The sequence below is a fragment of the Anoplophora glabripennis genome, unplaced genomic scaffold (genome assembly GCF_000390285.2).
Source record: "Anoplophora glabripennis isolate ALB-LARVAE unplaced genomic scaffold, Agla_2.0 scaffold48, whole genome shotgun sequence".
Lineage (NCBI taxonomy): Eukaryota > Metazoa > Arthropoda > Insecta > Coleoptera > Cerambycidae > Anoplophora > Anoplophora glabripennis.
In genome coordinates, this window is record NW_019416270.1 from 1,282,583 (window position 1) to 1,306,508 (window position 23,926).

General features: G+C 32.8%; 1 protein-coding gene across 1 annotated transcript in view; it reads right to left on the reverse strand.

Moving 5' to 3' along the window:
• The window catches only part of LOC108904980 (fibronectin type-III domain-containing protein 3A), a 415,064-nt gene that overhangs the window by 318,491 nt on the left and 72,647 nt on the right, over nucleotides 1-23,926 (reverse strand). The window contains exon 2 of the mRNA XM_023457344.1: nucleotides 23,462-23,901. Within this exon, the coding sequence (XP_023313112.1) occupies nucleotides 23,462-23,873 (412 nt within the window). The 5' untranslated portion in view covers nucleotides 23,874-23,901. The remainder of the gene's footprint in view (nucleotides 1-23,461; nucleotides 23,902-23,926) is intronic.

Genomic DNA, 23,926 nt, shown 5'->3' on the forward strand with positions numbered 1-23,926 from the left:
ATTTTAAAAGGTCCTATTTACTTTGAAACGCATCTTGTAATAACCAGTTTGATCGTAATATGCGTTTTAGTGTAATTGAACGTGGAACATGTTTGTGCTAACAGATTTTTCCAATTAAGAGATTTCTAACGAATTTGTTAACTTTTGCTCTAAAGTGTTTAAAAATTTCCTAAAATATTCTTCAAATTACTTCATACTTCAATCAAATATCCTTATGTTAACGATTTGCTGTACGGTATGTCAGATTTTGAATACAGTATCCCTTTATTATTATTTCCGTTAACATAACTCTATTATCAAAGAAACAAGAATATAAGCGAGAAATTCCTTCAGCTCACCGAACAACTGCCACATTACACAACAATAATAAAATAAATCCCATGAAACAAAAATTTTGCAAACAATTACCCAGTCCGTTGACCATTTACAGTCAATACAAAATTGTGACAGGATTGTAAAACAAAAACGTACTCGCTAAGAACTTTGTGCGGTGAAAGCAAGTCTTATGTTAATTCGCAATTGAATCGAGTTTGAAACTTAGACCGGTAAATGTCAAGGCACTGGAACAATCGTTTTCTTGTGGGAAGCATGGATTAATAAGTAAAAGTGATCCTATTAATTTAATTATTTAATTACCGTTTGTATAAGGGTATGGAAACTGACCTTTGAGCTCAAAGTCGTGTATTTAATGGACAATAAATGGGTACCTGTATAATTTAAGATACAAAATATTAGAATTATGTTGTCTTGGTATAAGATATTGCAAGTGTTGGTTTTAAATATTTTTATGTCTTGTTTTATTACAATATTGCAAGTATCAATATTAGTTGTATATTATGTAATAAGATTATGCATGTACACCTACACATCTATGTTTCTGTACTGAAGATAATTGGAAAAAAATTATAAGGCGATACATGTTGTATTTTGAAGACTCGGATATATTCCGTTTTGACGAATTTATAATTTCTTTTATTTACAAACATCATTGTATGTGAGATATTATCGAGAGTGATATTTTCTTTTCAAGTGTCGCTTGTAGGTATACAAAGAAATAATTTTTGAAATAAAAATTGTTAGTAAAACTAGGATTTAGAAAATTATTTCTTTAGAGCTGATCTTTACTTGCTAACATAGAATTGTTATATAAATTATAACGGAGACAAGACAAGAGTTTTATGAAACCCACCAGTTTTAAAATATAACCTGTAAAGTCATATCATAGTCATATCTTTAAAAACCATTGATTTGTACTTATGACACAATGCTGTTGTTTAAACAGTTAAAGCTAAAATATTGAAAAATAACCTCTTTAAATTCGTACTTTAGAATACTGCTTCCAATGCAATATTATCCACAAATTAAATATATTTGCATTTTAAAATGAAAGTGTGTAGCATTTATAATAGTGTTCATGTTTTTAACACAAAAATCCCTGGTACTGGAGCAAAAATTGGCAGCAGCTTTGGTTGTACTCGGGCAAAAAGGGCATCGATAATACTTGAATAATTATCCTAATTTCATGTTCATTATTTTAGTTATATTCTCAATTATATCATGAAACTGCTCATTTACTCGATATTAATACAAGTGGTAAAAAATTATTTATTTTGAATAAATTGGAATACGCTATTATTTAATTATTAATTTGCTCTAATTGAAATTTGATGTAATGTAATAATGATGTAAAATATAAGTGTATATAGGTACATATTTACAAATTAAATAACATTTATCTAATTAATAAATTTTCTGAACTGAGTTTTATTAATTTTTGCCATAATTATGATGGAAACATAGCTCCTCCTCCTCCCCCAGCTCCGCCCTCTCCCTGTGAATTTACAGCTATTTATACGGGGAGAAAAATTTAGTTCTATACTTACGTATATTTTCGATATTTATTGGATGATTTCTTGAACTTTCTCATCGGTTGCAAGAGGTACGTGTGAATGCCAGTCAATATAGGTTTTTTACGTGACAAATGCCTATGCCAGTCAATATAAGTTTTTTGTGTGACAAAAATACTAGCAGCATACCATCTGTGCCATCATTTAAAAGACTATCCGTAGATATACTCTGATGTGTTTTCGACTCGCAACTCTCGTTAATTAATTTGTTATTTTAGTGCAAAAAATGAGTTTTTTTAGTTTTTTGCTTATAAAATGAAAACTACTAGAGCAATCTTAATTACGTAAGTGGAAAAGTTGTAGGAAATTAAATTTCGAAAAAAATGAGGGGTCAGGCGATTCGATCGGTTGAGTAGAATCGGAGAAAATTCGGAAAAACCGAAAAATTGGCACTTTTTTCAAAAATTCATAACTTTGTCATTTGTGAAGATTAAGAGCTGAAATTTGACACAGAAGTAGATAATTATATCAACTTTAAGTGTGCAAAAGACAAGCGCTGGCGGACCATTAGTTTTTGCGCAATTGCAATCTATATGATTTAAATCGGGCGTTCGAGGAGGCCAAAACTGAGGTCCACCACGGCCTATCCAATGATTAGAAAATGCTTCGTTTCATTCTAAATGAAAAGCTCACGCAATCAGCGACTTACCTACAGATGGAAAATACATACAATAATAATAATGTAATTTTTGGAATTTGCAGATCATATTGGCAAGTATTTTGTTGGTTCTTAATCAAGTTCAATACTGCTTCTTCTAAAGGAATGAGGGCCAAGATGCGATGTTCTTTTTTTGAAAGATAATGTAGTCATTCATGATGGCATAAAAATAAGGTATGTGACATGATGACACATTACAAGGTAAATCCAAAACATTTATAGGCGTTACCATTGGCAAGACTACAAATTAAATGCATAAATAAACAAAATTTGCGCAAGAAAGGCTCAAAATACTAAGCACTATTAACAGCACAGGCTATATATTATATTTCCAAAAAAAATATTTAGAAATCGCCACCAAGCAAAAGTCTCAGACATTGGATCATCTTCTATAAAATAAAAGATTGACAAATGACAACTTAGTAAAATTATTTTCGTCATGGCATAGGTATGTTTAAAAAAAGTGCCCATCGCTATCAAGGTATAATGTAAAAAGAGATATGTAAATTAACTTTGCTGTAAATTAAGAATCCCCTCAAAGACGATAAATGGTAAAAGATACCACAGTGTACCTATACGTTTCCCTTTCTGTCTTTGAAAGCCATATATTTATTTGCCAACAAACTGCCATCTATCCTATGTGTCTTGAAAAACTTAGTTTTCTCGATAACCACTTACAGCGCACTAAACATCGCCAAAATCTTATAAAAATCACCAAAATGTAGAGATTCTCCTCATTGCCATCTTCGTAATCATGGAAAGAAATTCCGTACATAACCTATACAAGACATCAAAATCACTCCGATCGGACCACCCCTGCGCCCAGCGGTAGCGACAAAAAAATTGTTACACTTTGAAAGTTTATGTATACACGTACATTTAAATGCCCTCCTATTTTTCACCGAAAAACCTCCTTAATCCTGTATATGTTTTTAAAAATTCGCAAATAAATGTGCTTACATTCGCTTACTATTGTAAAAGTTGTGTTTCAGCATTGCATAGAAACTTTCATGTATGCGCAAATTATTTTCATGTTACAAACGCAAAATCGGCTCTAAGGCATAGTCTACTCCCGGCCTTGTCATAAATAACGTTAATAGTTAGTTTTCTGCAGCCAGGCTTGGGTAACAAAGATTGATCAAGAACTGACCCGAGCAATAAAACTTAATTATCGTTTAACAATAAAGTTGGCAGCATGCAATTGAACGTTCTATTATCGTGGGAATTAGTATATTACGTCGGACCGTGCATTTTTTAACATAAATTACAAAAGAGTTAATTGCTTATTTATAAGTCGATGAAGAAGCAGAGCCTTGTTAAATGGGCATTTTGATCCGAGAATGGATTTTTATTAATTGACTGTTCGCGGTACACTATTGGCCGTCCCGAAAAGGGTACGCTGTTAACAGTAATAAAATGAACAAAGGAATGTAACAACTGTTTGTCTGACGCGCATTTTTTATTCTTACTTACAAATTAGCTTGCCCTAAATAGTTGAGGCTTGTCGATGAAACAATTTAGAAATACTCACACATGCATTGCAAATATACACTAATGAAAGGATTTAACTGGAGGAAATAAAATTTATTAACGTCATTTCATACATTTATTTGTATTTGACGAATTAGAGTTCCTTAGAGTTAATAAGACATTTAGTTGAATGAAAATAATAAATACCTACTTAGTTCTAAAAAATAATATAATTTATAATTTAAGCGGCTATCACTACTAAAATGTTGTGCACAACTAAATATATTTAAATATTTATTTTGTTTAATTAAATTTTTCATAAAACACCAAAAATTAAAGTCTAACGTTGACTAAATTGATGTCCCCCGTGCTTCAAAAAAGTTACAATATCTCGTAAACCGAGCTCCAAATCAAAATCTTACAAGAGTGAAAAAAAATAGAATGAAATACCGCTAAAAAAATAAGGGATCTATGGATACTACAACCCCTCCTTTCCGTTCCCGATTTGATGTTTTAAACCAAAATTACACAAAAAGTGTGCCGACTTAAGATCAAAATATGTGCTAAATTTCAAATAAATATCTCTACAATCACCGGAATTATCAATAAAATCATTTTTAAAATTTTAATTTTGACACCCTGTGTTTTGAAGTCCCATTATTTTAGTCCAAAGAATATATGGTTAACAGGTTAACCTACTAATTTGTAACACCCTCTATATATAGGGATAATATTCGACTTTAACAAGTACATAATATAATATATATATTTTAGTAACAAAAATCATATTCTTATAACTTTTGTGAAGTGCCCCAAAGACGGTGTAAAGTAAGTGAAGGAATTATGGAATATATTGTGAAATATAATATTTTGCCCGAGTTGTGTTTGTTAGTGTTGTGAGTTGTGTTCTTTGTTTTGTTTGTGTAAATATTTTTTTTTTTATGTTGGTTAGCTGCCGATTGTTAAATACAAACCTTTCTTTGTCTCACCGTGTACTTTACCTTTTTCCTTGCCAGCTGATGTTAGATGCTTGTTTAATTATTAGTCATCTCAGGAGTCGGTTCTACTAATTCTAATACACAAACAAGTACAACACACCAAAAAAAATAGAGATTAAACTTTAATACAGTCTTTATTCCAAAAATGTTGTGGGTTGACTTAAAATTTGCAACTTGTAACTCAAATTGTGAATATCTTCCTTAACAATGATAAAGAATATTTTATACAATACAAGGATTGTTTTTAATTAAAAAAATTACTTTATTAGCAATTAATTTAATCTATTCAATTTTGAATACATCTCTTTGTATTGCATTTTGCCTATCTTACAGGGGCATAATTTCCTATTTACTGACAGAAAATTCAACTCTAATTAAACATGGCTGTCCCTATTGATAAATTGGTTCGAACTCGTGGAATTTGTGAAGTTTTTAGAAATATGACTGTTTGGCTTGTATTTATTTTTATTCAGGTAAGTTCTATAGTTTATTCTGCATCCTTTTTCTTAGGTTTGATGCGATAGAATAGTATTATTTATAGGTTATAGTTATCTGTTTTGTTTATAGTGCACTTTATTTTTATTTTAGGTACATGGTATTTGCTTACTTGAATTTTTCCTTATTGGAAATTACGTAGATGTCCTGCATACCATTTATGGGGCCACTGGAAACCTCTATGGACTGCTTTCAACTGGTAACGGAAATTTTCTTTTTGATGGCAAATTTCTTTCTTGTGGTTTCGTGAACAAACAAACTTTTAAATTTTCTGGTAAGTTTAATTTTCTTACTTGACCATTTCTTGTACAAATTTAAATTTATTGGAGCTGCCTCTCTACTCTGCATTCTCCAAAAATCCAAGCCGTAACCAATCAATAAACTTTTGTTTTTCATCCTTTCTGGATTATTCTGGTCCTATTTTTGCTTGAGGTCCCTTCACAGAATTTTGAGTCCTTGGATGTCCTCTTTTTAACAACACTTTTTCACTACACTCCTTATGATTAATACATTTTTTTACAAATGTCCTTTTATTTTTACATACAATTCTATAACTGATTATTAAAATATTCCTTATTTCATGTTTTTTTTATAGGTAATTTCCAGGTACTTGTAAAGCCAGCTTTAGTTTTGACATTTGTGAAAATTATAATTTAATTTGATAATTGATAAAATTTTCATATTATGACTTAAGTTCAATTGAGATATCTTCTATGCAGTTACTCGTCTTTCCAGGATATGTATACCAGATTCATCTATTGATTTTGAGCTTTTATTTCATATACGTTACTCTAGGTTTAAATTCTGTTTTCTCAATGTATTGCCTGTTAACAAGTGTCGATGTCATGCATTTTTTTGAAAAATTTTGTACTTGTGAATTAAAATAAAATTATTAATTTTATACTATGTGATATCTTTAATTGTTACTAGTTTTATATTCAGAATCTTTATATTAACAATTTTATATTATTTTGTTGTTGCTATAATAATAGTTAATTTTTATATATACGATTCAATGTTCGGTCATCATCAAATCAAATGTAGTGCCTGATTGTGAATAATTTTGTGCAACACTAATTACAATTGGATCTGCATAAAAAACTGGATGACTACGATAAGATGTTTAAAATTCATTCTTCACCGCAGGATTGCACAATGCCTGGGTGGATGGGGAGCAATGTGCTCGCAAAAAAATTGTGAAAATATTTTTAACAAGGTTAAAGGATTAAAATATGCATTTGTAACAAATGGCTATTTGATTATTACTGATCTGCTATATATAATGCTAGATAGCAATAATTAAAAAAGTATTATAACGAGCGTTCAAATAAAAACGTGGTCGAAGTTGGCTCTGACACATTGGACGTAGGGAGTAGCTTATAGCGACCAACTTAACCTCATTTCTCAACGAGCTGTATAGCAGCTGTCAGTTTCAATAACGTTAATGACTATATAACTTTATTTTAAAGAATAATCGTGATAACAATAACAAACAATTAAAGGAGCTGCGGAAAGTGTCCCCCTCCTTGTTATAACAATAAATTAAAGCAGCTGCTGAAAGTGTCCCCCTCCTTGTTCCAAGCACTTTTCACACCTGTTCCTCAAAGAATTAAAGACATTTTCTAAGATGCTCGGGGTATTGTTAATTTCACGAATCTTGTCTATAAGTCGAGCCTGCAGATGGTTTAAATCAGGAATAGGCAGTTCAAAAATAGTGTTTTTAAGGTAAGGCCACAAAAAGAAATCACACGGCGTAATATCACATGACCTCGGTGGAAATTCATGTTCAGCATTGAGACTTATTAGTCGATTTTGGAAAACTTCCCTCAACATATTCATCGTCTCGCCTGCCGTATGTGCCCTTGCGCCATCTTGTTGAAAGTAAAAGTTTGTAATTTCGTTTTCTTCCAGCTGGTTAACAAAAGGAGCGATAATTTCTTCTCTATACCTTTGCGCAGTAAGAGTACCATTAAAAAAAATAGGTCCATAAATCCTCCTTCGATTGAGAGCACACCAAACTCCAATTTTTTGAGCGTGTAGAGGGCCCTCGACAAAAAAGTTATCTGGTTTTTCAGAAGACCACATTCTCATATTCTGTGAGTTTACGTAACCACTTAAATGAAACCAGGCTTCATCAGAAAAAAAGGTGATATTATGAAGTTCACCGTAGTTGTTTAAAAACCATTCACAAAATACAGCCCGTCGCGGAAAATCAACTTCATGAAGTTCTTGCTGACAAGTTAAACGATAGGAGAACAAACGCAAATCTTTTTTTAACACTGTGTGGCAGGTACCGACTAATACTCCCACCATTTGTGATAAAACACGTACAGAAGTTCTTGGCGCATTTTGCATTATTTGTTGGACATTTTCTTTTAATTCTTCAGTCTGCTTTTTAGGTCGGCCGCTTCCTTCTTTTCTTGTTACACTGCCAGTTTCACGAAAAACATTAACACAACGCTGAACTGCACTTTGAAAAATTTTGTACTCAACCGCACACTTTTTGCCCACGGCAATTTTTAGCAGAAATCCTTTATTGAAAATGATTATATCGATACACTATCCAATATCTCATAGGCGCCCACCTTTATCTGACTACAATGCAGTAGCATTTCGGTTGCAATTCAGAATCCATCCGATAAAGAGCGAGTCTGACAGGAAGAATACCGGAAGTGAACTATCCGGCATTCTCCGGCGGCGGCGTCTAGATAAGACAGCAGGCCATTGTGTCGGTGCCCGTCCGTAACAGTTGATTGTCTGCTATTTGCAATTCATTGTCAGTCTTACAATGAGGGACTTAATTACTACATCAGATAATGGTATTCCTGCCTGGCAACATTGTATTCGCCCGATGACATTGCGAAACTGCGGATATCTATATTTAATGTGGAAAAGTCACCTTTTTCTATTTTGCCTAAACCTGAAAGTACATTATTTTTTTCTATGTCTACGGTACACAGACTGACTGCGTTCAAGCGGAAAGAAAGATTAGTAATTTTCGTTTCCTGTTAGTTTTTAATATATCTACATGTTCGTGAAGGTGATACATTAATCTAGTATTGTCAAAAATAAGAAAAAAGTTGCATAAATGTATGGTGTTTATAGACCGTTAAATGAAATAATGAAAGGATAGCTTTCAGTCCTTTCTAATTTAATCAGGGAAGGTGCGGCGATCTAAGATTTTTTTTAATTTTTAGCAAAACTTAAAAAACAAAACATTACTATAGCGGATGATTAAGTCATAATCTCATTAATTTTAACCACGCATTCGGAAAGCCTGATAAAGACAGAAAATTGAAAAAGAAATGTATTCGAATTTTTAAAAAATAAGCTAATTACTTTCGTTAATTCGTTGACTTACTTCGAAACACATGACAGGAAACCCGCCGGCAGACTATACCTATAGTGTTTAAACGTTGAGGCGAAATAGCTGCTTTTCCCAGTCGTGTTGAATTGTGCAATAAGTGCTTTCTTAGCCGTACTGTCATTTTAAATAGGTAGATACCATACTACTCTTCGAAAAGCAATAACTCAGTAGTTATATGTACTACAAACTTAATAATTATTTGAACATAACACTAAAAACTCAGAATCAATAATTATAAAACAGCAAAAAGGTTAACAAGAGTAGGTAAAGAGAAGATTAATACAAATATACTCTAAAAATAAAACCAAATGTGAAATACATACAAAATTGACATGATTTGTTTCTTAGAGGTAAATCGATTATTACAAAACATATTTTTGCAGTATCTGAGTTTGTTAAGAAGCAATACCTAATACTTTCAAAGATAAACAGTGTTATTTATTCGTTCAGGAATTATGACTATTTCCCAGGCAGACGAAATCCTGAAGATTTGTTCCATTATTAGTAGTATTATTATTATCACTACTTGAAAATCCTGCTATCTTTATCTGAAACTCCTGTCACCTCAGCATTAGTTTCATAAAATTCGATGGTAACTTCAGTAACAGAACAGTATTCCAGTAATTAATTTAATTTGGGATTTCTTATTTTCATTTGATTCTTGATAGCTCAAATACCCAGTCTGCTTGTTAGATTCTGAAATCTCTCCTTCATGCGTTAGAAGCCTATTAGAGTAGTTTCTGTTCCATGTATTAATCTAACTAATGAGTAGTTAGAATTTGCCTCAACTAATTCAACGTCTACAAGAGGTTGATACTTTGATTGAACAAATTTTTTCATTAACACAGAACCTAGTTTCAAAAGTCATGTGGGAATTCACTCCCCATTTGTGATAGACGAACACAGTTAAATATTTTTTCATGTGAAGTGGTATTAATAGATGTGCAAAACAGAAGTCTGATTGAATAAAGAGCAATTCATAATACTTGTTCCCACAATCTTATGTTTACTTTCACTTTACTTTAGGTAATGCTTAATTCAATAATTTTCCATAAAGTTTTGTTTAATCTTTATATTTGTCCATTTCCTGTAGGAGGAAAGAGTAGATCCACTGGTTGCAATTCTTTTTGAAATAAGATATTCGTTCAACTCAATAGACATAAATCTAGATCAGCGATCAAAGTGGATGTATAAAGATATACCAAAAAACTATTTAGATGTTTCATAACTGTACTAGTACCCATTTCAGAACATGGAAATGCAAATGGAAATCTAGAAAATTCTTCATTAATAGTCAGGAGATTGAAATATAAGTTTAATCTCCCAAATGCCAAAGTAGCTTTTATTAAATGTTTTTGATAATCATAAGAACGAAGTTTTATTTCTACACAAACCGGATAAGTGTTATTTTCTTTATTATAGCCAAGAAGTATGGGAAATGTTTACTTTCTATCTAACGAGATTCATGAAGTACCTTCAGCATAAATATTGCAGCAGACACCGTAATCTAATATCAGCAGTTATGTTTTCCTTTTCTAGTGTATAAACGATGTTACTTGTAAAATAACAGTTTCATTTTTGTATTTTATCATCTTTGATTTTACTAGAGTTTTTGTTACTAAGAATGAATGAAACTGATTTTCGATCAGTGACGAAAGTAAATGGATATATTATCAAATAATGTATCAATTTGTTTAGTGATAAGCTTCCTTTTCTATGGAATAAGGTCTTCTCTCACTTTCAGAGAGAGGTCTTGAAAAAATTGTTGCAGTTCGTCCATTTTAAGTTAGTGAGTTCGGTAGCATCGGTTTCAGCAAATAGTATTTTGTCGTCAATAGACAACTGATTATAGTTACAATAATTGATTCTAGTTCCTCAAATGTTTTCAAAGCAACTACATCCAGTGGAAACTTACTGTTAGAACCAGTATCTGTATTTTTTCAGAGAATTTCCAATTCAATCCAAGAAATCCAATCAGTAGACAAAGATGTTAACACTTAAGCCTTACCATGTTCTTATATAGGGTAGCCCATCGAAAACGTACCGCAAGGCATTACAGGGTAGTAAAGAACTTTTCGGCACAATTCAATAACAGGTCAAATTTGTTTCTGAGGGGGACAACTTTTGGCTATCCCCTAAATTTTTTCAAATGGGAATGGGGTCAAGTGGGGGGTCATTAGAAAGGGTTTTTAATTCTCTATACATCGATTCTTACTTTTTGAAAATCGATTTATTATTTTAGAAAATATGCAGCTTTGAAAATACGAACAATATTTTTGACGAGAAATGCGAAAATCGATTTAATTTTACTTCAAAACTTACGGTATTAGTCAAGTAAATGCTGAAAATGTTGTCCGCCAACTTGCATACAATGATACAGGTTGTCTTCAAACCGTTGTCGAACATTCTGGAGCACTTGCGGTGTTACTTCGCGACATACATTAATGATTCGTCCTCGCAGATCTTCCAAGGTATCAGGTGGAGTGCTGTAAACTTTGCTTTTAATGTGCCCCCAGAGAAAGAAATCTAAAGGATTTAAGTCGGGTGACCGAGGGGGCCACTCAATTGCACCTCTTCGTCCTATCCAGCGTCCTGGAAACGTCTCATTTAGGTAATTGCGCACATTGAGCGAGTAATGTGGAGGAGCTCCGTCTTGCTGGAAAATCAGTTCGTGTTCATTGTAAGCAGGGTCGTCCTCTATGATATTTGTTAGAGCTGGGTCGATGACATTTTGTAGTAAATCCAAGTACATATCGCCTGTCAAATTTCCAGGAAGGAAAAAAGGACCTACAATGGAATTTCCAAAAATACCTGCCCATACATTCAACTTCTGGGGGTGTTGGGAGTGTGTCTCATGGAAAATCCTTGGATTGGTATCAGCCCAGTAACGACAATTATGGCGATTCACTAAACCATTCAAGAAGAACGTACACTCGTCCGAAAAACACACATTAAAGAGGAAATTATCGTTTATCGCTCGTTCAGTCATTATTTCGCAAAATTGCAAACGACGATCAAAATCGTCTTCATTTAGCTCTTGCACTAGCCGAATCTTATAAGGATGGAATTTGTATTTTTTTAATATTCGTTGGACACTTGTACGACTCACTCCTGTCGCAGTAGCCAATTGCATTGTACTCAGCGTACTATCCATTGCCACTTGCCCCAATACCGCTATTTCCGTAGGTTCATTTAGTACCGGATTTTCAACCTGCCTCTTTTTGTTATGAACGGAGCCAGTTTCGCGAAATTTGGCCACCAATTCGCGAACAATTTTTCCAGACGCATGTTTCTCAGGATGCCGTTGGTTGAACAGTTCGGCGACCCGATTTCCGCATTCATTGTTTTTGAAAAAAAGCTCAATAATTTCTACTCTTTCTGGAATTGAGTACACCATAATTAATCAATTTAAAAGACTCGGCAGTATTGGTACTCTTCAACTACAAGTCACAAGACAGTTATCTAGCAACTTCTTGTGGCCTATCTAAATACGAAACAAAAAGCGGACAATTTTTTGCTCACCAAAATCAGGCTAAAGAATTCGCAAATCAAAAAAAAAAACAGCGAATTCTTTTGAAGGAATTTACCAAGCTAATACCGTAAGTTTTGAAGTAAAATTAAATCGATTTTCGCATTTCTCGTCAAAAATATTGTTCGTATTTTCAAAGCTGCATATTTTCTAAAATAATGGATCGATTTTCAAAAAGTAAGAATCGATGTATAGAGAATTAAAAGCCCTTTCTAATGACCCCCCACTTGACCCCCATTCCCATTTAAAAAAAAATTGGGGATGGCACCCCCACTTAGGGGGTTGAAGATTTTGCTATGCTTTTTGCGCCAAAAGTTGTCCCCCTCAGAAGCAAACTTTATCTGTTTTTGGATTTTGCCGAAAAGTTCATTACTACCCTGTAATGCCTTGCGGTACATTTTCGATAGGCTACCCTGTATAATATCCAACAATATTAATTTTCGAAGTTGAAAGTATATATTTATCTTTGTTTAATGTAAGGTTGTACTTAGTTAGCTTCTAAAAATGTCTTGAAATAAAAAAAGTTTATATTCTTATCACATATTGTTATATCATCTGAGTAAGCAAATGTACTTCTAATGATCAAATAAATAGTTATATAGAAACTTACAATGTTAATAGTTAGGTTAAATAATTTGAAAAAATTATCCAAAAAGTGCAATATTGGGGTATAATTAAATACTATACTAAATTACACACTACATTGCACTAATGAATGAAAAGCTTACTATTAAGGGCCAAATTAATAGAGCAAGTTTATCTTGAAGTTAACTAACTGGAAGATTAAAATGTGTTGGTGTCGGTACGTTTTAATTGCAACAAATCACGTTCTAAGCTTATAGTTAGTTAATTGTAAGTTAAACTTGCTTTAATAATTTGACCCTAGACAATTTAAACAAATAATTGATTGTTTTCATTACTGAACACTAGACGGCACTGCGTCATAAAAACCTAAAAATAAATCACAAAAACTCCATGTTTTCATAACATAGAGTTAGCTATATTACATTTATAATTTATTTTATTTCAGAAAATTAATTATTAGACTTTAGAAAAGTCAGTTACTACATTTCAAGGCAGTGTTTACTGCATACCATTACCGTTTTCGCCGCTGATATTTTTGTGATTTCTACAATGGCTGCAGTTGAACTTTTTTCTGAAATTGCAACACATTTTCCCATACAGGGTATCCCAACGAAAATTTGACCCCCCCTATAATTGGAAAACCGAATAATATTTCAAAATTCGCCGAGACCCGTCGATTTTTGTTCTTGGGGGGGAGCTTTTTTGACAGTCAAGCCAACTCGATATGTTCATCCCCCTAATGCCTAGCAACCCCAACTTAAAAATTTCAAATGCAACTACCCCACTTGTGGCACATCATTTTAAAGCCCTTTTCATTGCGAATACAGTGACGTACCGTTTTTAGAAATCGGTTGAGATTTGACAGAATTATTGGTTACAAACGAAAAGATGACAAACCAACTTACGCGTAGTAATTTCTACACAAATGCCCACCACTAATAAGTTTTTCATCTACTACACATGACCGCATTACCTAATTGTTATTGATGTGTCTATCAGTTTACAAAAAAGTCAGAAATGAAATAAAAAAGCTGAAGCAAATAAAACTAGATACTAAAATAGTTATTAGTAGAAGATACTTAAGTTTATAGGAATTCAGACCTTTTCAAAATAACAAAGAATCAGTACTACAAAAAAAGTCGGTGTTTTTAAGTTGGGGTTGCTAGGCATTAGGGGGATGAACATATCGAGTTGGCTTGATTGTCAAAAAAGCTCCCCCCAAGAATAAAAATCGACGGGTCTCGGCGAATTTTGAAATATTATTCGGTTTTCCAATTATAGGGGGGGTCAAATTTTCGTTGGGATATCGACCCTGTATATTTTTAATCATATTACGGGAAACAATCACTTTATGGGCTCTGCCCCAACGGGCATTCCATTATAGCAGCAATGTTTACTAAAAGATTTGTGTTTTATACATAATTTTATTTTATTTACATTTATTAATTCTACTTGAAATAAAAAATAAATAAATAAATAAAATGTAAAAATAGAAAAATCTCCCTATCGTGGACATATTTTGTTTTGGTTTGGAACAACAAATAATATTTATTTGAGAGGTTACATTATTTATCAATTTCAGTACGTCAGGTACCTAGGTGTTTTTATGTTAATAATATTTACACTGTTCATTTTTTTTGTAGCCGCTTACTAGATGTTGCTAACTGTATGCATTAAGAGATAGATATTTAGTATTGAAGTATTTTGCTTTACTTTATTTAAAACAATTTTTAGAAAAATTTTTTGAATTGATTTCAATTAGCCTAATGCCCTCACAATTGGCTTTTATTGAATTGCATATTGAATCGGTTCAACCGAACAGAAACCGATACAATTTACAGATACTAGAATATCCCATCCGTTTAATTGATATATTTAATCAAAATTAATAGAACGCACATATCTCAAGCGGTCCTTTGTGCATGTCCGCTTAATTACAAGCTCGTAGAATCCGCAATTGGGATGTTTTCAGCCAGAATCTATGTCAACTTACTGCAATATTAAACACATGAAAATTTTATTGTCGAGCTTGGATTTCTGCAAAGTCGCCTGCAGAATTTTAATTAAAAGTGTCAGCAACTAATTTGAAATATGTAAATGTGACACTGGGACATTTCGCGACAGTGTAACTATTTGTTTTGGAAACTAGCGAATGTAAATTTCTGTAGTTGAGGGAATTAATTGTAAGTCGGAATAATTACTTCATCGGATGTAATGAAAAGGTAAATTGATATTTCGTGAATACGACTGTAAATGAATGAAGTATATCGAAATATGGGAAATCATTATTTGTATTAATAATAATAGAACTAAATGAATACAGAACATTAAAAATGAGGAAAAATTTGTAAAAGCAAAACGTGCTCCAAAAAATAAGCTACAGTTCATATGACTCGGAAACGTTTCATTTCCGAGAGCGGGTTTAAAAAAAATTGATAATTTTATATCTTCCAAATGGGTTAACCAGTGATCAACTAAATTTTTTATAAAAAGTAGCGCTTTTTGAAAGAACATAGAAAAAGTTCTCTCAGTACTCTTATTTCTTTTCGATGGGACGAATATTTCTTTTGCACTTTTTTTGTCTTATTAAATGATTTATTAATATCTCCAGAAAATTAATGGCATCTTTTAAATTTTTCAAAAATACGAATTAATTCTTGATCTGTGTACAAAAAAGTACGTCATACTTTGACCATCCAGCATAGGCAACCAACATTGCTTAATTGACACTGTTAATTAAAAGTGTATAAATCTTAGCGACAGCAGACGTAATGTTTCGTTTACAATGAACAATAACAAACCGTTACGTCTTCTCTTGAGATAACATGATCGCCGGCTGGTCGAAAGAACTATCATGAAATATTACACCAGTCCATGAATTTTAACGTGATTTTGATCTTACTACTTTATTAATTTTTACCTAAATTTAAGTGCCCACATTTACTAAAATTTAATTACTAACTTGAAGAAAATAAGATGAACTGAACTCTGTGGTAGTATCAAGTTTAAATTTTGTTTTCGTGTACATAGACGACATTTTAGTAGCAAGCTCAGATGAAACTACACATATCGAACATCTAACATAGCCCAAGGCAGATGGACGCGGTTGATTCATCGAAACATGAGTTTTACTTAGGAACAAGTCCACAGCAAGTTTCATTAAAATCAATCGAAACATTCTCCAGATATTACAAAAAACATTTTTTTTTTCTAGAACTTTGACAGTCAATAGCAGAGGAGCCAGATATTTTTTCTTAATGGAAGTTAGGTCAAATCGTTTTCTTTTAAGACAGATAATATCGCAGTACCTTTTTGATCGTGTGCTTATGGGACACCCTGTATATAACAGTATTTACCTGCTTCGTGCGTGTTATTGACACAAAGACAAGTGCCGAATATCGAATATCAGCCTGATGTGCCCCGATACACAAAGTAAGCGAATTAATGAAGTTATTAAAAGGTTTTTATGGCATGTTGCATACCGTTGGAAAGGGGATATACTAGAGCAATTTTTAAAGGAATTCGAAGATCACGATCACTTTCAGTTTTTTTCATTGCAACGTTAAGTTGAGCTTTAAATTTCTTTTTACCTCTTCAAAAAACTTTGTGAGTTAATAAAATGACAACTAGATGTTATTAGTAATCCGGATTTTTCTTGAACCATACAACAGTAAACATAAAAATTAAATTTAAGTTTGGAGGTTATACCAATAACTTTTTTAAATTTAACTTTAAATACTGAATTTTGGGATTTTTCAAAACAGCAGTGAAAAAGTTGAAATAAGTAAACCCTTGGAGCCAAGAGTGAGTTATTGGGGCTGAAGAGATTGGCCCTGCTGTCGGCCAATTCAATTTGGCAACGATGTATGAAACACCCTGTATGCGTACTATTTATTAATTAAGTATGTGTGTTAGGACGTGTGTTTGGAAATTATAACTTTATCTCAAAATTTGAAACACTAGCCTTATGATTTTTCTATGGACCAGTTAAAAAAAAACTGTACCAATTTTTTTTATTAGATTCCCTTCTACCAATTTCTGTAAAAATCTATAAGGTTTATGAGCCATTTTAAAAATACTACAATTATGGATAAATTTTTATTTATTCTAGTAACTTTTAGTTTTCTATTTCCGAAAAGAAAATTTCCAATTTCCAATAAGAAAATTTACAAAGGTGCAAGACCCCATCCGGCGACACATTGTATACTAATGACTGTAGCATTTATTGCAATAATTAATAACGTGGGAATGGCATTGTAATTAATTTCAGTATTGATATTTAATAAGATCAGTATCGATAGCTCACATCCTCTGAATATTTAAATATCAATACTTTCTCTAGCATTATTAATCACACTGCAATTATTCTTGTAATTGCTCATAGGTATACAAGGATTTTGCAGAATTTATTCGACAATTGTGGAATGTATTCATATAATTTATTTATGAATTTGACTTGATGTTTTGCCACATTAATAAGGAAACCAAACTATCTCAAAATTTGAAATTACTGCCAAAAGGGTAAGTTAAATAGATTTTATTATTTCAAACCCAGTAATTAGACAAAATATAAATAATTGTTTTTGGTTCATAAATACGATTATAATACATACTTCCATTGATTTATTCAATGTCATAGAATTATATAAAAAAACTCCATTCACCTATCTATTTTTTAAGATTAATTTGAAAATGTAAAAGATTTGTACCTCTTTCGAATTGCTAACAGTTTCATGATTAGTCACAACTTCTACGCTTCTTTTTTTTATTAATCAAACGCTAACCTTTCAGAAAAATGAAAGCAATGAAATGCTGTTTTAAGTTGTTCATACTCAGACCACCATTTGTTTGAAACCATAAAAAAGCTCGATCGAAATAAAGAAACATATCACCATGATTTTTTTTATATCTTATATTCTTAAATTATATTTTTTCGTTTTCAAGATCTAAATTTACGTCTGTTATCGCTTTTAAGGGTTGCTTGAACAATTTTTTTATGTAAATAATAGGTTTATTATAAATACTTTGTGGTTATATTGTCTTAAGTTATTTATTTGTGGCTACATTTAACAACAATAAATTGAATTAGAAATATTTCGACGTATTGAATACATTTCATTCTAAACATACATATCAGTATTACAATGTTTAAGTGTTTAAATTAGATGGAAATCCCAATAATTATTAATTGAACAACAACATATTAATGGGAATAAAAGGTTAAAAGGCAATTCTGATCGAAGTGTAACGGAAAAACAATTATTATAAGATTTTAATTGGTAAAATTAATTGACTTCGAGTACACCACATATCTATCTTTTACAACTTATATTATTAACCAATAATTGGAAAACAGTTATTTTTAAAATTAAGCAGATAGTTTTGGTTCAAATATATAATTGGTCACGCATTAGTAAATAAAAAAATAATCACTGGAAATTGCACGGATAATTTGGAAATTATAAAAATGTCTAATCTTTATACTTTTTTAATGATTTAAAAATGTTTTTAAGTAGTCGGGTTAAATTAAAAAAAAAATAAGTAAAAAGCAGTATATGTGTTTCTAGAACTTGGAACTATATTGTGGCAACTTTTTAACATAATAGTGTAGAATATTTATTTAAAGTTTGACATATAAAATCAACGTGGAAAATGTATATAGTTGACCCAAAAGGAACTGATGTGTAGTTTCCACTAATGATTGATCTATTAGTTGAGTTGTTTATATATCAAATGAAGACATAAACCTGGATATTGTAGTAAACATACATTTTTTATTACAATCTTGATCTTCAATGTATTTGGTCAACCTATGATTTTGATTAATATTTGAATATAATGTTACTACGCAACTTGATTACTTAAAACGATGTTAAAACATGCAGAATTACTGAATGCTAAAAATATTGTGTGTCCACTATGTATAGATAAATATCTACATAGATTAGACCAATCCTTATACAGGGTGATTCAGAACTTACCCAAAAAAAATTCTGGATGTACAGGGGACCCTTACAAATACAATTTTGTAAAGAAAAAATCAAAAAGGTCAGTTCGAAATTGATTTAAAAATACACTTCTGCACGGCACTGGAAACTGGTCCACTGTAAAACCTGACCTCGCACAATGCGATCGGTATGGCGGCGTGATAAAAACGGACAAAAACTTTCGCAATGAAAGAAATATGTAAATAGAATTTTATCGCACCTATTTTATATCGGCAAATTCAAATGCTCTTGCCTTTATTAATTATTAATAAAATTAATTTGTGTTTGTAAATAATAAAATCATTTGACATACCCGATGCTGAAACAGCAATTGTTCAAAATTTTATCCACTGTGTAAACACATTTGGGTCCGTCTTACTCACTTTCTACGAACTAACACAAATGATGTCTTGTTTCACCATAACACAAACGCTTCACCATAAATTAAAACGATATCCATCTACTCCGAGTACACGCAAACCATTTTTGACACTAACTACCCATTTTTGACACCAACTACTAAAAACGTATTATAAAAACCACAGATAACAGGTAAATATCGCAACGACGATTGCAAAATCCGAATTCAGTATTCGGAGTCGATGAGGCCACGTCGCGAATGAAGCTAGAGACTACAGTTGTCCAGCTATATAGTGGTTTAATGTGCTATAACTTCAATAATTTTTTTCTCAGAAACTATAAGGATTTTACAAATTTTTTTTTACAATATTGACTCCATTTCTCATGCCGCATCTATTCCCAATTTTTTTTGGATAAGTTGTGAATCACCCTGTATAACAGTAAATTATTTCTGTAATTAGATCATAGAAATAACACTTCATTTGTGCTTCAATTGGATATTGCTTTATATTGATTTGAATTCATTGTTGAATATGTTATTTTTTTATAGAGACGTTGTTTTCTATATCAACTGTTTTGCTTCTTCGAAAATGGGTTTTAAATGAAATTTTTGAAAAAAGTCTTAAACTGGTTTAACAATGTAACTGGGCTCGGCCTTGCTTATTCGTCATGAGTAGTCTACAGTCACATCGTCTCAACAGAATTGTATAGTCTGCCTATAACTCGAGAATAGTCCATCTTTCAAATTATTCCAATCAACCCAGTAAGGACAAGCATCACTCCATCGCCCTCCGAAATGAACCATGATATGTAGAAGATAGAAATGGACAGCTGAGCGACAAAGGAGGGTAGAGAGAAATTTCAACAAACTTTCGAATTTTCGAGTTCTTCCAGCACTAAAAACAATTCGAGAATCATTCCATTTTACTAAAGGCAGTCTTCCACTTCCACAGACGACAGATGGAACAACGCAAACAAAGACGATACGGATGTTGAAATTTTCTCCTACCTTTCAAATATAGCCGTTGATGTCCCACACTGAGAATTTTACGGTACCAACGAGGGTGGTGTACGAACGTCTTCCCTGTCAATATTTATTAATTATGCCTCAGCTTATTGTAAAGTAGAGCTTTTATCCATAAGTACCTCTTAAATGTCTTGGTTATACAGGGTGTCCCATTAATATTGCGAAAAAATTCAGGGGGAGTTTCCTTGACCAAAAATAAGAAAGAAAGTTCCTATAAACCTATGTCCGAAAATGCTTCGTTTCGGAGATACAGGGTGTTGAAATTTAGAGAAAATACAAGGTTTTTACTAATATCTGGAGAACCCTAATTCCGATTTTTTTGAAATTTGGTATGTTTGTTTATAAAAACGGTAGACGTCTTCTGACGTAATTTGATTTATTTTATCTATTCCAGCGGCGTCCGGGGACTCACTCCTGTTGATATTAATAAGTAAACATATGAGACGTCACTGCTTTTTCTTAGGTGTCATATTTTTTTCTAATTATGCGATTAAAAATACAACTTTTTTGTCTCTTTACTTTTTTTGATATCTTGCTTCGTTTTCGAGCAAAAAATTAATATCCTTTCATATGCACATTCTTAAGGGAAGTAGAAAACAAAAATAGAAATTCAATGTTTTAGTTATTTACTAATCAACTTTAACAATACATTTGAAGGAAAAACAATGTAACAAGCTGAGAAACAATAACTCACTAAATAATATTTTTTTAAATAATTAATATTAACAGAAACATAAGAAAAAATATTTAACAAACAGCAATGATATGAAAAATACTTTACATACACAGGCGTTACAACAGTTGTTGAAAATGTGCACCTTCAACTCTAATACAGGCATCTATCCTACGACACATTGATTGGCGAACCCGTTCAAATATTCCGGCTGTGTGTCTAATTGTTTCACAGGATGCGACAATGCGGTTTCTTAATTCGTCTATGGTTTGCACTGGAGTCGTATAAACCAAATGTTTGAGGTGACCCCAAAGGAAAAAATCCAACGAATTTAAGTCGGGAGACCTCGGGGGCCAGGGTTGAGTGCCTCCTCGACCTATCCAGCGATTTGGGTAGATATTGTTCAAATATTCACGTGCAGCTAAACTGAAATGGGGTGGAGCACCATCGTGCATAAAATACATTTGCAACCTTAATGGCAATGGGATGTCTTCCAAAAGTACGGGCAATTCATCCTCAAGAAAACGGCGATAAACATCTCCAGTAAGCCTCGGTGGTAAAAAAAATGGGCCTATTAAGTGGTCTCCCACAATTCCGACCCATACATTAAGTGAAAACTGGTGTTGATGACGGCCTTCTAATATTGCATTTGGGTTCTCGTCCGCCCATACATGATTATTATGGAAGTTCATTATGGCTTTTCTAGAAAAATTCGCCTCATCCGTGAATAGTACTTCTGCTAAAAATTGAGGATTTTCCCCAATTTTTTGTCGTATCCATCGACATAAATCTAATCTTAACGGAAAATCAGTCGGTAAAAGTGCCTGAACCCGTTGGATGTGATAAGGGTATAGAAGATTATTTTTTAAAATCCTGAAAATTGTAGAACGACTTGCATTTAAGTTTCTAGCAATCTGTCTGGTACTTGTTGTTGGAGTGTCCTCAATTTCATGAAGTACATCTTCCTCCAATTGTAGGGTTATTGCTGTGCGGGGTCGCCCGTTTCCTGCGGTAAGTTTTCGAAAACTTCCAGTTTCACTAAGACGTTGATGAAGACGGGTGAAGATAGTATGATGAGGAATTATACGATTAGGGTATTTCTGCTCATAGAGGCGCCTGGCGGCTAATGCATTACCGTTGGCAAGGCCATAAAGAAAATGCATATCGCACATTTCACTATTTGTGTAATTCATTTTGACAAGCAGGAATTGACAACTACACAGTTCAAGTACTTATTAAAATCACACACTTAAGCTATTAATTTTTTGCTCGAAAACGAAGCAAGATATCAAAAAAAGTAAAGAGACAAAAAAGTTGTATTTTTTATCGCATAATTAGAAAAACATATGACACCTAAGAAAAAGCAGTGACGTCTCATATGTTTACTTATTAATATCAACAGGAGTGAGTCCCCGGACGCCGCTGGAATAGATAAAATAAATCAAATTACGTCAGAAGACGTCTACCGTTTTTATAAACAAACATACCAAATTTCAAAAAAATCGGAATTAGGGTTCTCCAGATATTAGTAAAAACCTTGTATTTTCTCTAAATTTCAACACCCTGTATCTCCGAAACGAAGAATTTTCGGACATAGGTTTATAGGAACTTTCTTTCTTATTTTTGGTCAAGGAAACTCCCCCTGAACTTTTTCGCAATATTAATGGGGCACCCTGTATATCTTTCTGTATGTAATAGCAAATAAAAAGTATTTTTAATGAAATTACAAACTTTTGAACTTTTCGCCAGTTTCAGTTCTCAAACCTGCCTCCTGCTAAAGATATTATGCCTTAACTAGGCCTGAGGTTTAATAATAAAAAGACAAAGTGGTATTCTAAAATTCAAAACCAAAGTGAAAAAAAGACCTAAAGTGCAAATTGTGAAGTTAAGACCAAAAAAAAAGGAGGTAGAAAATGAATCATTAATAATTAAGTAGTATTTTTGGTAGAGCTTTTCATTATATGATAAATTAAAATTTTAATAATCAAAGCTGGTCGGTCATGTAGCCCGCAGAGTAGTTGTTTCCTGCAATATCGTCAGTTTAAAAATTGTTTTTCTAGTGGCGACAGAGCTTTTGCTGTAATAGTACCTGCGAAACAACAGATACATTTCTTTCTGCAAGTTTGAAGGCTTAGTCGTTGATTAGCAGTGACTCCTCATATATTTTCAATGTCCAATTAAAACAGCAAAAATAACAGATGCATACTGATGAGAAGTAATATAATCGAAACCGGCATATGTCTGGTGGGTTCAGATGACGAATGTTCCCAGCTATGTACTAGACATTGGTGTAATTCAATATTGGTAGTGTCATTCAGGCCGCAGAATATTTATTTCCCGCAATATCAGCAGTTTCAAAATAAAAAAAAATTTCGAAGGATTATATGAAAACTGTCTGTATTTACCTCTTAAGACTTCCAAGTTATCCCCCATCTGGAAGCTGATGGTAACGCCAGGGTTCACGTGAAAAAACACGACGTATTCATTGCTTTGCGATTGACTGGGCCCAGGGCCGTAATGGCCCCCTGGTATCTGCTGCTGGGGCTCGAAGCCAGGCCCGAAATAGAACTTGGCCGGGGAGGAGGCCCCGTTGGTGCCGCCGGTGGCGTCGGCAGTGTCGGAGGGGTAGGTGCAGTACTGGTGATAGTGGCTGAAGTGCTGGAATGGGGGGTGGAGGTGGTGGTGGTGCGGATGGGTATACGGACGTTGTTTCCTTGGCATGGAGGCAGAAGATGGGTTAGGCGTGACGGTCGAAGGTTGGGAAGTGGGTGCAGAATTCGGCTCTGCCATCACCGGTTCGTCTTTTACCTTCACCATAAGTTTTTATCACTGCGACACTTATCACCTGAAAACAAAAAAATGTCAAATTT